This window comes from Epinephelus moara, chromosome 5 (genome assembly GCF_006386435.1).
Source record: "Epinephelus moara isolate mb chromosome 5, YSFRI_EMoa_1.0, whole genome shotgun sequence".
NCBI classification, from domain to species: domain Eukaryota; kingdom Metazoa; phylum Chordata; class Actinopteri; order Perciformes; family Serranidae; genus Epinephelus; species Epinephelus moara.
Genome location: NC_065510.1, coordinates 20,915,652 through 20,933,895, shown reverse-complemented (window position 1 = coordinate 20,933,895; position 18,244 = coordinate 20,915,652). Strand labels below are relative to the sequence as shown.

The window sequence follows — 18,244 nt, the reverse complement described above, 5'->3', positions numbered from 1 at the left end:
CTTCCTGCTTTGACTTTAGAGAAGATAACACAGTATTCAGCTCCGCTTAGGCAAACAACACTAGGTGATTATGAAATTTTCAGCTTGTAAGCGCCAGGATATGAAAATGTTGAGCAACCTCAATCAGTGCCAACACCGAGTTCCTCTTATCGTTGCATAATTTCATCATGTGTCGCTGGCATACATCCAGAGGCAGCAGCCAGCCTATATTCTAGAGCAGCACCCATTTCTCTTTTGGTTCATAATAATTACCAGAGACAAGTTCCACAAAGGCACTGATCTGTTGCACTGCATGGCTATTATTCTGCAGACAAAAGCCAGCCTTATGCTCCTATTTTCAGCCCCAGTGACATGTAGTGATGGGGGTCGGGGGGTTAATGTTTTTATGCCGTAGCACCTCATAGCCACATTCTGCAGGCCAATTAATCATGTGTGTTTGTTTTCATATTTCAGCTCTCAAGATGAAGAGAGGCCGATATCTCCTTTCTACATGAGGTAGGCGTTCTCTCTTTGCACTAGGAAGCTGGCAGAACTTGGTGAGTGTGTTGTTTTGGGCTGGAGGAGTGGGGGAAGTGTGCTGCCTTAGTGCATTATCATTGGAAACAATGGAACCATCGGTTAGAGAGAAAGCAGGGCGGCGTGCACATGCAACAGTTTGCTCACCACTGTTTTGGTTATTGTGGCGGAGACACAGACGCAGCACATGTTAAAGACTCACCGCCCAAGGAAAAGACACATCTGGGTGAACACACAGAATGATGTGATGTTTAAGAGCAGGGTCAGTATGTTAAGCCATTTATTAAAATATTTAGGAGATTAATTCATAATGAAAATATTTAGTTGCAGCTCTTCATCAAACCAATATTACTGAATCTAATACCTTTCTGTCATTAATGCTAAAGTGAAACACAGTCTTTTGAGTAAAAATGAGCCTATTACAAGTGAATGAAATTACAGTATGTATCCAACATACAGTAAATGTTTTTGAACGTGCAAGTGGAAACGTCGCAGCACAGCCTGACCACATCTACGTGATGGTCAGCTGTTAATCATCAATGACCCTACTGTCATTGTTTCCCATTTAGCCCTCAGTGTGTGTTGACCTAAAGCCCTAAACCTCAGCAGATTGTCTGGCTGTGTCAACGGCTGCTTCCTCAGTTAGTCATTTGGAGTTGGCACATTTTGTGTTGTTTGCTGACATGACCTCAGAGCTGATATGGCTGCACAGCGGCTGTTTGTATGCATTTTTTAGCATTGCTTTTCCCTAAAACACAGGATAATTGTTAGAGGAACTAGTGTAACGCACACAGCTGACAAAGAAGAATGCTGCACAACTTTAAAAGCACTTCATGATTCATATTTTATATGAATTAGAAACCCACAGTCTGATTAAATCTTGTTGCAGGTAACATGTACTTCAATATCTTTGTTGTGTAGCAGTAGCAAACATGGATATAACCAAAAACAACAACAAAAAAAACCTTTGCATAAATTTTGACTAGAACATCTTGTCCCTTGGTGATAATGTGATAAAACACAAATCCTTTTTTTTCCATGACGGGAGGTCAAAGGTCCCAACTGTTACTCTAATCCAAGTCCCAGACATGTGGTCAGTCGTAGGGTCAGCTGAGTACATTATGTGTACAATATAATACATAACTGTAACCTGTTGAACTGTGGTATTGGATATATAATATAATCTCTTTGTATGTATTAATCTCTGTACTCAGCATAGTCAGTAGTAAACTTGGAGATGGCATTTTACAACACTACTCACATTTTGCAAGTCACATAACATCCAATTTAAATTCCATTCATTCACAGGTCTCTGTAACTCATTATATGGTATATGCAGGAACACAGGAAGTATGCATACATGTGTATATGATATAAAGGAATACAGTAACCATGTATGTACACCTTTGTCTACCCAGTGTATGGACGCTGTACACATATGTATTGAAAATGTCTATAAAACTTTTTCTTTTGATTGAAAATAGTTTATATTTGAACTCTGTGGGTATAGTTGACATGTTGAGAGGACGTGAAGGTTAGGACGTACGGTTATTGTGTTCACTTTGATGTTTATTCATGTTTCATTCATGATCCCATTGGACAGTCTCTCATAGTTTTACACGTTTTCACACGAAGAGTGACCAAAATAGTTGTTTCAAACATTTTTTTTAAAAAATAGCTTGAAAGAGAAATTCAAATCGTGGCTGCTTTAGTTACAGTTACAGAAATGGTTGGACACACAATGTTGGAAAATGGTGGGATTGGGGGGGTCCGAAAGTAATCAAATCCTCTGGAAAACTTCTGAAGAAGCATACTGGCAGCTTAACATAATCATGAAGACAGTGTTAATTTGCTGATGTTAACATTTTCTTCGTCTTAGTTTATCTTAAAGGAATATGTCACCTACAAAATGACCATTTGTTTGTCAGTCACTGCATGTTACCTTGAATTCCTGAAGAAAACTTTTCTCGCATGCCCCAACGTGAACAAAGAATACAAAAAAGCTGAACATCCTTCATGAATTCAAGTAAAAGAGGACCGCACAACTGTATCAAAACATCTGTATACAAACTCCCACACAACTCCTGCAGTATAATCCAAGTCTCATTTATTCAGTCGTATGCTCAGTACTTCCTAAACACATGCATTTCGCTTAACATTAGGGTTTAAAACACGTCAGTACAGTCTCATGCACATCATGTAGTGTGCCTGGCAATGGGTGGCATGTGTTTGAACTCTGCGCATGCTAAGGCACACTCAGGGCGCGCTACTCATAGGCCTAAGTGTTTTATAACATGTTAGCAAATATGCATGTGTTTGGGAAGTACTGAGCATTCGACTGGATAAATGAGGCTTAGATCATACTGTAGGAATTGTGTGAGTTTGTGAATGGATGTTTTGACACAGTTTTGCCAGTTAACTTTAATTTGTGAGGAATGTTTGATTTTTTTTTTATTCTTCACTGTGTAGAGGCATGGGAGAAAAACAGTTTTCTTCACAAATTCAAGGTGACACACGATGAGTTGCTGATAGACAAATGGTCATTTTGCGGGTGAAGCATTCTTTTAACATGCTCACATTTGTTAGTTAGCGTAAACAAAAGGTACAGCTGAGGCCAGTTGTAGATACCTGAATGCCATACTTAAGTAAAAGTACAGGTATTTTACCAGAAAATTACTTTAACAGAAGTTAAAGTCACCTATTAATATTACTGGAGTTAAAGTCTTAAAGTATCTGATATTTACTGTACTTAGGTATCATACTAAATGTAATTTAAGCACTGAAAGTAAAAGTACAAGTAAGTGAGCAAGCACTTAGAATTCTGAAGATTATTAAGGTCATTTCTCCTTAATGTGAATACAACCTTCAAAATGGGGCAAACATTACACCTGAAGATAAACAAGGTCTTCATGACAACTTCTTGACAACTGCCGTGGGACGCCATTTTCTGCTTCCATCATGAAGTTTGTCTCATTGTTGAGTGAAATGCTGTAACCAGCATGTAGCATCTGATCTGACATGCAGCCTTGGCTTCACTGGAAATCGAAACTTAGCTGCTGCTTTGAGAGCCCTTGCTTGCACTTGCCCTTATGTGATTAACCTATGATCTAAGTTTCAAGCTGCAACCACTGATTTACCTAACCTTCCGATTTTATTTTGTAGTAACAAAGTAATAAAGATGCTCAGGGAAAATGTGTAAAGTAAAAGTATACATTTTATCTTTGTAAATTAGTGAAGTAAAAGTGAAAGTGGACAGAAATAGAAAAAGTCAAGTGAAGTACAATACTCCAAAAATACAGAAGTATTGTAACAAAGCCAATAGTTGTTGGGATATTTCAGACCAGACCAACGTGCTCAGCTAAATGTTTGCTTAATTTTTCAAATGTGAAGATTTGCTGCATTTCTCTGTTTTGTGTCATTGTAAACTTAACGTCTGTGAGATTTGGGCTGTTGGTTGGGCAAAGGAAGCTCTTTGAAGATGTTGTCTTGGGCTTTTTTATACACTAAAAGGTCAATCAATTAACTAGAAAAACAAATTAGTAGTGATAGTGATGTCATTTGTTGCAGCCACGCTCTGACATCTGTGAATGACTAAGACGAGTGTTTGTTGTCACTTTCTCTGTCTAACTCCCATTCACTGCTCTCGCTCACGTTCACCAATGACTAACTCAATGGCCTACTTGTACTTTGTCACATATGCACACACATACCATACGGACTTTCTCTCCCTCTGCTGAGGGCTACTTGCATTCCTTCACACACAAAGACTCTCAGGCTGCCACATGGGAGCTTAACCTTAGCCCAGTCAAAAAGGATCATAGATCAGCATAATTTTCTTCTGTGTGTGTGTTGACCAAAGACTCTAAAGGTCCTGGCTAATATCTGACTGTGGTGTAATACTGGATTACCTGAATGGACGCCCCTGGGTACACAGTGTGGAGGCTTTAACTGGTATAAGCTACTGCTTTAGGGCTTTGGAGTTGTTTCCTCCTTGCTTTTTATGCCGTAAAGAACACTTGACTTTAAAACCCCAACACAGACACAATTACTGAAACATATTATTTAGTTCTTACTATTATTTGTGGAGCAGTTTCCTTAATTAGAAGGTCCTGAGTGAATCCATTATAAAAAGCAACCTTTAAGCTCTTGTTATACAAAGACTTGCACTGCTGGCTTTTTAAAATCACACTCTGAAACAAAAATAGCACAATTACACAATTAAACTGCCAGACCTATCATTTCATTACAGACCTGACTTTACAGTAAATCTTACCGACACCATCAAACTAAAAAAAGGAAAGGAAAAAAAAACAATTTTGTATTTTGAGTGTGTTAAGAAAATAAATATTCTAGTTCTGAAAAGAATAATTCACCATTTATTTGGGGAATTTTTTTAATTGTTCACTTTCTTGCTGGGAGTTAGATGAGCACTCTCATATCTGACCTTTAATATGAATGTGTAGCCAGGGCACTCTTTGCCTAACTTAGCATAAAGGAGACAGGAGGAAACACTGAGCCTGGTTCTGTCTGAAGGTAAATATGAAATAAAAAAAGATTGCTGCATGGATATTTGCACAGGCTTCTGAATTAAACAACACTCTGCCAACATCTACTGCTGGTCAGTCAGTTTATCAGCCTTGAACTCGACAAGATTCAAGTGGACACATTTTTCTAAAAGAAACTCTAACTTTCCCAAGAATCACTGAAATGAAACCAGTGAAGCCAGGGATTTCTACCTGCCAAGATAATCTTGGTGCTTAACCTAAAGATGAGTTCAAGACTGTACTCCCACTGAGGGCAAGATTTATGGATTCAGCTCAGCCAACTTTGACCCTGGACATCTGGTGCACAGCCAGAGGTGGGCATAAACACAGACCCCAGTCAACCCCGACATTACAACCGAAAAACAGGGTTGAACCATTCATCTCAGGTAGACTGTTGATAAATTGGAATATGGAAGTCTTAATGAAGCGTGCCAGCCAACAGAAAAAGGCAACACAAAAAAAAGTTATATGGAGCAAAAAGGGGGGGGGAAAAGCGACCGAGATGAATCAAGCTTTAACTCAGGTTGTAAGAGATGTCACCATCAGAAACATGAGCAGGAAAACAAATTATACTGCTTCCCAGATGCTTTGGTCTGTGAGATAAAAGAGAAAATTATTCAACTGATAAACACCCTAAAATTAATCAAATTATTCTACATATGGGAGCCAGTGATGTATGTATGGAATCTCACTGAACTGTTTAATTCTCTGGACATAGTGGAAGCTCATTATTATCAGTGGACAACAGCCAATAGTCAACAGGGGGATCAACCTGCCAAACCTGCAGTTGAAAGGGATCAACTGCATTGATAACCTGAATCTGTTCAGGAGACAAACACATCTTTTCACGGCAGATGGTTGCTACTTAAGTAGATCTGGAGTTAAAGGACTGATGGAACATTCTGGATTCAGTCTGCGACACCCTCAGCCAGGCCTCAGATTACACACCTGAACAGACAGCTGCCTCAGCACCACAAAGACAAAACATCACAGCCTCAATGTCAACACCTCCTAATTCCTCCTCCCTTCACTCCCCCCTGCCTCACCCCTTCTGGAATTCACTTATGAATATGGAAGTGCTGGTTAACGCTGGCATAAAATTCCCCCCAGTCACTGCCACATCCTCTTTCTCTGCCCCAACCAAGCACATTATGTAACACCAACTTTGCTGATAATGCAAACGGCAACGAGAGAATAGCTCTCTCCTGCCCAGGTTGACAAGACTGGTAAGTCTAACCAGATCACCAAATGTTTTCCTCATCAGTGTCCTCACACCTCCCCTGTAACAAACTAAGATCAGAGATTAACTTGGTGAGATGTTAATGGATGCCACTAAGCTGCACTGCCACATCTCAAATGACCGCTGTTCAGAATCAACGCCAAGCAAATCTGCCTGGCATAAGCGCAGACAGGAAAGAAGATGCCTAGGGCAGACTGGATACCAGTCCCACATCTGCTACCTCCAGTGTGCCTCCTCTGTCTTCCATTGGGTGTGGACCTACTGCCTTATACAGAGGCCCTCAACGAGGCCTGGAAGCAGGCTCTTCTTCTGGACTTGGTGTTACTATTCCTGTTTTCCTGTACTTGCAGATAGTTATCAAATATTACAAATGCCATTGACGTGGTTGCCCCTGTTATAGTAAAGGACATCTCTGGTAAGAAAAAAAGCACCAGGGAGAATTTTCATGCTGGTAAATATGAATGAAATAGAAATCCCCCTCCTGGAGGCTTGTGTCCACATTGTGTTGTTCTTCAGCAGAAAAGCTGAGGCTGATTGACACATCATACAGTAGCTAAAGGAGTGGCAATGACTTCACCAATGGCTTCCTGAAAAGTTCAGAGGTTTTCAACTAGAAGCACTTGGGGCAACTACACAAAAAAGCCGTAGTGCTCTGAAAAAGGAAGTTGGGCGCGGCACTCTCTCCTCATTGGGAACAACTGAAAAAGACACTGGTGTTCGCAAAAGGCATGTGAACACAGGCTCTTAATATCCTCCCTACAATCTTTTAACAGCTTTTAACAGCAGTTGAGGACTTCATCCCATAGGCCCCGAACACTGCAGCTGTTGAGCCATTCTTAATAAAAGAATAATCTCAACAACTCACGAATAAACAGTTATGACCCATACAGACTCCTCTTTTCAACAGCTCAACCGTCTTCACCCAAAACAACAGTTTTGATGTTTTCCAGTCCGGATTTCAGCCACACCACAGCACCAAACCTGTTCTTGTTAAGGTCTTCAGTGACGCTGAAATCATTTGAAATCCTGACTTAAACACAGACAATGGACAAGTTTCAGTCTTGGTATCATTCGATGTCTGTGCTGCATTTAACACAGCCAACTGTCACATATTACTAGACGGACTGGAAAACTGTATAGGACTGTCTGGCACAATGTTAACCTGGTGTAAGTCCTCTTAGAAGGATACTTGTGTAATAGGTAATTACACATCTGAGCGTATAAAAATGACATATGGAGTTCCCCAGGGCTCCATTCTCGGGCCTCCTCTGTTCAAGATCTGTGTGCCTCACTCGCGCTCCATCTCCCATGTCTTTTTATATTGCCTTGAGTTTCTTTTATAACTTTTCTTAATACCTTTCTGTCTTATCTAAAGCACCACCTTGCTGTGAAAGGTGCCCTACAAATAAACTTGCCTTGCTTATGTATATGTAATTTCTGTTGTGTAAACCGTCCACACTGCACTGGCCTCAATCCAAGTTCATGTTTGCTCTTTCACAAGTGACTGGAGCAGACCTTGACTGAACAGCTGTTATTCTTACACTTTTTTTTTTTTTTTTAAACCCTCATCAGGGGTAAAGTTGGATCATTGTCATCCCTGTAACTAATACAAACAGAAGCAAGTTTGTTTCCCATGTTGTAGTTAAACAATAATTGTAGAAAGGCAGGAAGTGAGCCTAGTAATAATACTTAAAAGCTCTTATAAAGTTTTACAGCTTGGAAATAAAATTACACAATGATTGTGTTGTTCGACAGGGGTTGGTGGTATGATTTTGTAGTTGTGGAATTTATGTGTTCAAAAAGGATTTATGGCTCAGCTCACTCGTATTTTGGTGGTGACATTCTCATTATGTTTCTGATGCAATGACTCATCCCTCTTACCATATGGTCTCTTTTGCCAGTAGTTTATGACTCAGACTGTTATTATTGGACACCAGGCCACAACACTGTCTCATACCTGAGCGGTTTCACACTGTTGCATCTTTAGTTCTTTCCAGCCAGTAATGTGACTTCCTGTGGTGATTTACCAAATTGCCACGCGTCGTCTTTACCGTACCACCCCACAGACTATTTGGGACGATGATAGCTGCCGTGAGATATTTAATTACTAAATGTTTCACATTTGACACGGACAGGCAGTCGCACTCAGCTGTTTATTTCATCAACATTCTAAATGCAGCACAAGCAGATATATAAGAAAGCTGATTTCATATTACAGACCAACATGGACAGTAGATTTGTCAGTTTATTTCAGGACGTAATGAAAATGATCTACAGTCCAGTACACTATAGTTTCCTCTCTTCATTTCTGGGAGCTTTTTCTTATAAATCTAGGTTCTGGACAGTGTTTTTATGGTTGAATTATTGACTCAAACACACCACAATGGCTCAAACAATCCATTTGCTTTTGACATTTTTATCAGGATCAACGACCCTTAACTCTTTGCATTAAAGTGGGTCTTGAATCCAGATTGTACCTAGATACGATTTAACTGGTTGACAATCAGACCTGGTATTAATATGTCTCCAGTGTCCACTTTGAGATCAAATCACTGTCCAGCTCAAACAACCAAACAGTTTTAGCCACTCTCCACTGTTACTTAGCCATTGTTTCGTAAATGACTCGGTTGTGATATGAATTGCCAAGTTTTGCTTGTATGCTTCTCTGAGACCTAATGTTATATAAATCAGAGCCAATTAGGAAGATTAAGAGGGCAACAGCGAGATCGACGAGGATGAAATAGGCCTACCTGAGTGAAAACACGGTGATCGACAGGAAGAATACATTACAGATGAAGGAGACACTGCAGAAGTGTTAGCATCGGATGAGAGAGAGACCCTACACCTTCAGCGTCTGGTTGGGGAGAGTTGCTGCTGCGTCGCTTGTTTGGAACAGTCACGCCATTACGTGTTTCCGCCCACATAGTTTGTGTATGTGGGTTGAAAATACAGTTGTACTCATCATGTGGTCAAGCGTTATCTGATTAAAATCCAATCACCCAAAATGTGTTTTAATGCAAGGTGTAAAGGGGTCAAATGAATCAACTAATTATGATGACATATAACAACAATTTGACGTTAGTTGTCAGTAGTTCTTAATATACGTGAACACATAATCCTGTCTAACACCAATTATCTCCAACAAGGGGACGGTTCTCCTGTAGGAAATAAATCTGAGGGATCACAAAATGATTAAAGGTATACTACGCAGGAATTGTCGGTCACTGTTTTTAAACATCGCCAGCGAAAGTGAAAGCCAACCCCAAATTCACTCTCACTCTGCATCGAGCTTTGTTCGCTTCCGTTTGTCGACACTGTGCCGGTGATATTTGTAGCTGCCTTCTTGTAAAGTACTTACATGCTGTCCTGAACACAGCAAAATTAAAAGAAAATAAGAAAACACAGACAGAGGGCAGAGTCTTTGCTGATACAACTCAAAGCATCACAGAACAAAAAGGTTGGGCACCACTGCCTTAAACTGTCACAGCGTCAGTGCTAAAATTGCAACACAGGGCATGGTGCATTTCTTGAGGTGTAATAACCATCTTACCCTGGCACATACTCCAATATATAATTAACCCTCTCATCACTTTTATATCAAGAGCAGATTGCAGCATAGAGTACAGTCCTCGAATGTTTTGGACAGATCTTCAAAAAGTCCTGTCGTACAGTATTTCAGGCCTTAATGCGTCCACTGCACCTGACATTCGCAGGCTTTAAAGTCTGAGGTTAAGTCATCATTAGTAAGCTATTAAACCGTTTTCTCTTGCTTTAACCTGTTTCGTTCACTGCCAAGTCTATTATTAGGTAGTGAGTTAATATTTTTCCCACAGTGCCCTGAGATAATCAAGCCGTTTAGTCTGGTGACTCTGGAGCACCTGTGAGCCTCAGCTGACCTAACTTTGACTCCTCTCTCACCCCTCTTCACTTTCTAGCTGTCTGAATAAATGAAACTAAACTTCAAATGTTTAAAAATGTCAATAAAAATATACCCACCATTTATTGCCCTATGTTTAATGATGTGAATTTGTTCAGCTCATCTAAAGGATCATCCGGTTATCACATGATTGGTGCCGCCTTTTATCTGATTCACTGTCCTGGCTTACAGCTTTGATTACGTCAATTCAGGTCTGAGCCATTTTGCGCAGGTTCACCACAGTCACCTTCACAGAGTACCATCACTTCATTGTTATCTCTATCTTTATCAGTGCAGCGTACTCTGAAAAGCTGTGCTATTACTGTCAACACCACTGTTTATGGAAGATTTTGTCAGGTCACCCCTACACACGTGAGTTAGCTGCACTCCAGGAAAAGCAGACATGACAATTATCGGTTTGTGAAAGCTGTGGGGTCTTTTTGAGGAGTGAAGATGAAGATTGGTGCAAAAATGGCAAATCAGATTTGTGCAGTCTCTTCGAATAAATTCTCCAGAAAGTCTTTAAAGGGATACTTTGCTGATTGTCAACCAGCTTTGTATCATAACAGTGTCACTAGTATGTGTAAATGAACTGTGGTAAACTTCACTCCATCTTACCAGCACCCAGATCTCCCTGCTCATCTCTCAGCTTAAATACATTGGATGATGCACAGGCTTTTGATCGAACTACAGATTGTACTTCCACATTTTGTATGCTCGCCACCACCAGACACAAAGAGTATAGAAGTGTAAGGAAAGAGACTCATATAGCACAAGTATGTTCATCTTTCTACTACATAGACAGTCCATTCTTATGAAAATTCAATCTTTCTAGTGGTGAAATACATTTTTAATTGTAGTAGAACAGTTGCATCTAATAACAAACCAAGCTGTTTAGTCAGTATGATGACGCTACCGTCTGACTTTGAATGTAATAGCAATTCACTAACTTTACATCTACATACAGATATATTTAATTGGATATCGACACAGCCTTCCCATATAGTATAATGGCCTGTCATTTGTTTAATTCTGTTTCCTGCAGTTTACATGCCTGTGTGTGCATGCCTGTGAGAACAACAAAAATGAAAAATACAGATGAAGCCAGAGATCAGTATGGAAAGTATTGACCATACACTCTACTGTAGGACTTACCGGTAGTCATAGAGGCTGGCCACTTTGCTCCCAGAGGACCTACTTATGCTCTGAACACAGCTCAAGTTAACACTCACTCATGCACACTAGATGCCTTGATCACCTAGGGCCAGAACCAGAGCCTGGGGGATTTTCAGCGTTGCTCAGTGACCTGTTGTGACCACCTGTTTCTGCAGCTCAAACTCACCTTCACTTCTTGTTTTTCTTTCAGTAACCACCTCTCCCCTATCCACTGCACACCAGATGTGGTAAAGTAAGTGGACTTATTAGCATCATCATATAGTTTATCTAGAGATAATTTCTTATATTCTACTTTTATGAAACTGTCATTGGTCCTTAAAGCCTATCATTCCTTTTCTTGGTCCTTCAGTTTTCTGGACAGGACGATTCGCTCAACAGTGGAGCAGCACCTCTTCGATGGAAACTCTGTAGGGGATCAGAGTTCAGAAGACTCTGAGTTAACCCCAGGACCACAATCTCCAAGGGTTACGCCAACTGCCCGACAGAGACGTCGACACCAGAGAGAGCAACAGGAGGAGGGGCTGAGACAGAAAGAAAGAAACAGGTACAATGAGTTTGTCATCATCATGAGCTTGGTAGCTCCCAGCATGAGATTAGTGGCTTGTCTTTAGTAGCAACACTGACGTGCGCTGGAAAAATCTTGTTCTCATCACTTAATTTTTGTCTGTCATCGTGTCCTTAATATCTTCACTAGAAAATGTATAAGTATGTATTGGAAATATGTTTACTAAAAAACGTGTTTTCCTTCATATTTACCCATCCACTCAAAACAACAGAACCTTTCAGCCCACCAGTCACACACACTGAACTATTAGATTAAATCACGAGTGGGTAGCTTTCACATCACAAGATAAATTAATACATTAAGACAAAACAAAATGATAGGAAATGAATATATACAGAATAAGGAGTTAGTATTCCACTCAGTAGAAATGTTGGCCATAAAATAGGCTAGCCAATTTACCAAGTTCAGGAAGTTTTAGTGAGATACGCTGTAGAAGTTGCCTGATACCACACACAGTTGTCATCTCGTTACACTCTGTTTCTATCTTCAGTCCGAGATTGCATCCACTATGACTGATTTCTGTGGGGAGGGGGATTTGTTTTATCTAACCAATCACTAAAGACAACATACACGCTTGAATCTTGCATCATTGTAAGTTCACACCGATGCATTGCCATACCAAAATACCTATTTTGCCAGGGTTATTAGAGTGGAGCGGAGCGAAGTGAAACAAACAACCATGTCGGGTGATATTAAGAAGACATGTTGATTTAGAACAGCCTCAATAGCAGCTTCTGTCTTGTCTATAGCACTTGCCAATATTGTTATCACTCCCCATTGGGTCCAGCACTGCTTGACAACAGCGTTATGGTACATGTCCACAGCATCCGTCATTTCCACACTTACCATTTATTGTCTGTACAAGCAGTCACACAGTGCATTCTGGTAGAGTTCCGAGAGATGGGGTGTTCCCTCCTCATTTGCATAAAATTGAATGTAGGCTATTTTCTGCAAATCAGGGGAATCTGAAGCGACTCGCTGCCACTGGAAACAATTGTCAATCAAAAATGAAGACAGATTCATTGACTGCATTTCTCACCTCTTTTCATTTTCATAACACGAGAAATTCTCCAAACGAGCCACCATGTTGGTTCAGTTTAAAATTTGGGAGCAGACAGTCTATGTACTTAGTGGCACGCCCATCAAGCATCCAGTGCTGGGAAGCGGCATGACTCCTCGCGTCCAAAAATGCCCCTGTGGACATGTACCACTAGTCCCCCAGTGGGGCTCATCTGTTGTTTTTTATTTTAAAGTGCTGTTTCATGCCAGATGAATCAGTCAACTCGACCTCAGTGGAGTAGGTGCATTTAAAGGTCTGGCCCCAGGTAATTACAAAATACCATCTCTTGTAGAAATTATCAGTGGAACCTCTAAAGATGTATTCATTTTTTTTTTCTTCAAATATTTCTTACTGGATTGACAGATGATCCTTTTCTCTTACAGACAAATATGACTAAGACGAATATTTTTTGCACTATGATTTCCACAAAGCAAAATAAGATGCCATTCATCACTAAAGTCTGACCTCAGCGCCTCTCTGCAGATGCCTCTATTTCCAGTTGGTGGTAACAGTAAACATTCATAAGGTTTCATTCTGTGTGGTAAGCTTGTCCACTGAGACGTGGTACAGTCATAACAAGTGGAGTCATCGCAGTAAGAGGCTAATCCTTGTTGATGGAGGTGGGCAAGAGTCTGAGCGATCAGTAAGACATGGATTAGAGGAGTGCATTAGTCCAAAGAAGGCAGAAAACGTCAATAGGAGTGTGGACAGTAAATAGACAGTAAACAGAATTAACTTAAAGCTAAACAGCACATTAGCTGCTGGAGAAGGTATAAGTAAATGAGTTATCAGGATGATCTCAGCATTTAGTTTCCTGAAGCATCTCACCCAATGTCAAGCTGATGAATACAGACCAAAGTGTGCAACAGAGAGAGTGAGATGGAAGGCAGATGTCTCATTTCCTCACCGTTTTCTTTTCCGTCTGAGAGCAGAGCTGTATCAGTCCAAGCAGACACCAACAAGGAGAACATCCCGTCAAGCGGTGGGAGCAGCGCAGGCAGCGTAGGGGAGAACACGGGCAGCAGCGTGGACTCCCAGGGAGGCCAGAGTGGTCACGCTGAGCGCACCCCCAAGCCCAGGAAGTCGAAACACAGCCCAACACTGGTGCAGCTCACCGACAACCAGGACGCCCACACGGTGAGTCATCACACTTTTCTCTTCATCTCTCTCTGTCTTAGTGATGTGTCTCCATCTTGGCAGCATCTCTCCCACTGTTCTCTGTTCAGTAGATAACTGTAGATATAGTAGGTCAGTAGATAACCTCGAGAAAACAACTTTCTGTCAGTTGTTGGAAGCAATATCTAGGCTATGTTTTTTCAGTCTGTAGGGAATTCTGAAATCTCATCCAGTTTTTACGCATCAGAAACTAAATTTTATCAGCAGTTAACAGTCATTACAAACAGCATCACCACAGATGTTTTCCTCTAATGCATTGGTTGTTCAAGCATTCAGCTCAGCCTCCTTGTCGTCCTTATTTCGGACTCACTGCAAATAATCAACAGTTGCAGTTAGCAGGAATCAGTAAATGCAGACAGTGGCGTGTTGGACGATGACAGGAAACAAGATGCAGCTGCCTAATGGTTCCCCTCATTGTACAGCGGCTTCTAATATGCAGCATGCCACACTAATTGTAAAACTCCTTTTCCAGAAGCAGTGCTAATATAAGGGCCACTTGTGAGTGTGCAATTAGCTGCAGCTTTTATCCACCAAAGAAGATGATGATGCACCAAAGAGCAACTTGACAACTGTTGTCATGCGGGTACTCGAGACCACAGTGTAGAGTGCTCCATGTTTGTGTCATGTAGAGGGGAAATGATTGTATGTCTCTAATGCAGAATTTATTCTGTTTGCTGAAGCCTCTGAAGGTTTTATTGTCCTCAGTTTCCATCCTGAAGGAGCTTCTGCTAGGGCTGGGTGATACCATGAGAAATTTATCAAGAGGTACAGATGTTGCTCTGCCATTTTTACCCAAGTATCCTATTCCTCAGGGTGAATTAGATAATTTTAGGCACTACTACAAATCAGTGAACAAGATTGTTGATAGAATCGCTGGATTTGCAGGATTTTTGCATCGATGTATTGATTTATTTATTGAAGCACCTTGATTTTTCAGGCATTTCAGTCACAGGATTTTGCAGTACAAACAAAAAAAACAGACCATTCCTTCTGGTTATTTTGTCTTAACACCTTCTCAGTTGAAAAATGTATTATCATATTAATACTGTGATATAAAATTACTATGACTTGATTTCTGGTCCCGACTGTCCATAGTATCAAATATCAGAAGCTGTCGAGCGCTAAAAGCTGACATTGAGTGCTTACTTAAATTTGTACTCATATTTACTTTTCCTTTAATCAGAAAGTTAAAGATTTAAATCAAAATGTCCATTTATACTGTAGATTATTTAGGCACAGTTAGAGCTTGTTAGAGAACATTTACCATTTTTGAATTTGGCTTTTTTTCCTCAAAAGAAATAACGGGTGGATGGATGGATGGATGGATAGATAGATAGATAGATAGATAGATAGATAGATAGATAGATAGATAGATATTATACAATACACCATTAAAAACATACACTTTTACAATATATATGAAACAGTAGTGCAAATAGGCAGGTAGGAGCTGCTAGACCTGAAACCATTCATTTGATTAGTCAGTCAATGGCAGATAATTAATTGGCAACAACTTCCCAGTTCCCAGTGGTGAGTAGATGACTCAAAATCTATACTCATCGTAAAAGTACAATTCCTCCCATAAAATATGAATCAAGTAAAGTAAGAATTACATTTGTAGAACAGATAATTAACCAAATTAGGATAGCCCATACAATTGATATAAGAACAATCTCCCACTCTTCCTCTCTACCCCTCTTTTCCTTATCATAATAAGCTAAGCTAATGTTAGCTAGCTAACTACATTTTCACCTACAGTATGTGCAACTTATGTCAGTGTGCTTGCTGAGGTAAGAGGAGTAGTTTTCAAAAGTGGAGATCTCAGCCATAGCCGGCACTTCGTTATGTAACTGTTGGGTTTTTCTTAGATTCTGGCATAAAACGTGCAGCCAGATGTGGTCAGGGCTGGAGGCTGGAGCCTGCCTCTTGTTCTGGGTTTTACTCCATCATCATTGCATTGTAGTCAAAAGACAGGTGGTGCTTCCTTTACTTCCAGGCAACTTGGTATGTGCACCAGAGGTGCTCCTCTGAGACGTGCTATGCCTCCCTACACTCAATCCCCACATTTAGAGCAGACTCGCTGTAAAGAAGATGGCAAATGTAGTGAAGTAAAAATTAGGTTACTGGCTCAAAATGACACTTGAGTAAAGAGTTGAAGTAATGTTTAAAATAAGGAACATGAAAAGTACTTGTTCCTTAAAAAATACTCTTATGTGCGTTACTTGCAACGCGTCACTACCCACCCATCATGCTGGTTCCAGCATCTCAAATGTGAGGATTTGATTATAGACCATTTCAAACCGGACAACATAAACATTCTAAATGGGTCCCTTTGTATTTCCTGTTTGAATGTATGTTAATGCAGAAGCTGACAGGAAGTAAACAGGGACCAAAGTTGTTGCCCTAGCAACAGAATAGCAATGAAACGGTCCATACCATTCTAAATTAAATATCTTGAGGTTTTGGATTGGTGGTCTGACAAAACAAGTACTTTGAAGTCTCAAGACAGATTCTGCAATTTACATTGTAGTAAAAGAAGAATTTTTTTTTTTTTTTTTTTTTNTAAGAAAAAATTTTTTTTTTTTTTTTTTTTTTTTACCGATGGATTTCCAGATTGTCACTTCCCTGACATTTTAGAGAACATTAGATTAATCTGCCATAATCAGTAGATTAACCAATGATGACCTTAGATGTAGCTCTAATACATACCCTGACCTATCTCCTGCTGTATCTCTACATGTAGGTTAAGAGTTAGGAGTATGAGACGATGGTAAAATACTCAGTCAGCTATCTCTGGCCTGCCATCCAAACATACAGTGAGTCATACCCAGCAGTAGTGTAGTACGGTCTATACGAGTAGTGTTTGAAAGCAGTCAAAGTCACGAGGTGGACATGGTGTGAACCACGTAGCTCCAGTTACTTGATCAAGTCTTTGCAGACTCTTCTTACACCGCAGCTGTGTGAAGGCAAGTCAGGTTACTATTCAGTCTTGGCTCATGAACCATATGTGCCAGTGTAAAATGTATTTGACCAACTGATGGAAATAGATTAATTCAGTTTACACACTAAAGAAATTGAATCCCCACGCCAGTCTCTTATGTAACAGTATAGACGACAATCGATGCCTTGACATACTTGAGGTCCACTCTATATGTGATAGCTGGCACAATCATGATTGGCTGGGCGGTGGTGTTGCTGAGTGGTTGATGGCAGAGGTTTCATGTTATTGAGGATCTGCGTCTGTAAGTGTGAACAGCTGTCTCTGAATGTGAGCTAGTTATGTCAGGAACCATTGAGGGTAATTAGGAGCTCTATAAGCGTCTCAGGGGAGTTACCCCTGGTGCCGTTTATGTCAAGCAACACGACACAACATGACACAGTGTATGTAGTATTTCTTTCTGTTTGATCTTTTTGATAAATACGTTTAAGTTGTGTTATTATACAGTCATATCAAAGTTAATACATTTAATGCTTAAATTGCACCACCCAACGCTCATCTCCAGACTCCACGTCTTTAGCTGGATGTGTTTAGCCATGCTAGCTGCTCTGTGGATGTCAGTGCCAATCGGCTCGTCCACCACTTTGGTCCAGAGTGAAATATATCAAAAACAACTACAGGATGGATTGTTGTGAGTGTTATTTTTAATTTTGTTTTCCCTTGGAATGTTTCTATTATGCACCAATACACCAAAGCAAATTCCTTGCATGTTAAAAGCTATATGGCATTAAACCAGATTCTGATTCTGATTTTAAGTTGGGCTGCACAATTAATCAAAAGATTATTGAAATCACACTGTCGCCAAGCGCAATATCCAAATCGCGGGAGCTGCAGTTTTTTGAGAAAGGTCAAATGTGTCACAACATGTAATACATGAAACATAGTGGTGCTACAGATATGACCCGGCCTACAAATCATGTTTGAAATGTGTCCATCTTTTTCCAGTTTAAGGAGTGTGTTGGTGAGAAACCTGGAGTCAACCACATGGACGCATTTCAGAAAGGGTAAGCTCTTCAAAACTATAGCTTGATCCCTTTGAGGAATTAAAAAAAG

At 40.3% G+C, this 18,244-nt stretch overlaps 1 protein-coding gene across 3 annotated transcripts in view; it reads left to right on the top strand.

Moving 5' to 3' along the window:
* fam13a (family with sequence similarity 13 member A) overlaps positions 1-18,244 on the top strand; it is a 72,601-nt gene that overhangs the window by 36,647 nt on the left and 17,710 nt on the right. For all 3 annotated transcript variants that reach the window (XM_050043401.1, XM_050043402.1, XM_050043403.1), the window contains 5 exons: positions 454-495; positions 11,583-11,624; positions 11,742-11,936; positions 13,950-14,154; positions 18,137-18,195. In XM_050043401.1, coding sequence (XP_049899358.1) covers positions 454-495; positions 11,583-11,624; positions 11,742-11,936; positions 13,950-14,154; positions 18,137-18,195 — 543 coding nt within the window. The remainder of the gene's footprint in view (positions 1-453; positions 496-11,582; positions 11,625-11,741; positions 11,937-13,949; positions 14,155-18,136; positions 18,196-18,244) is intronic.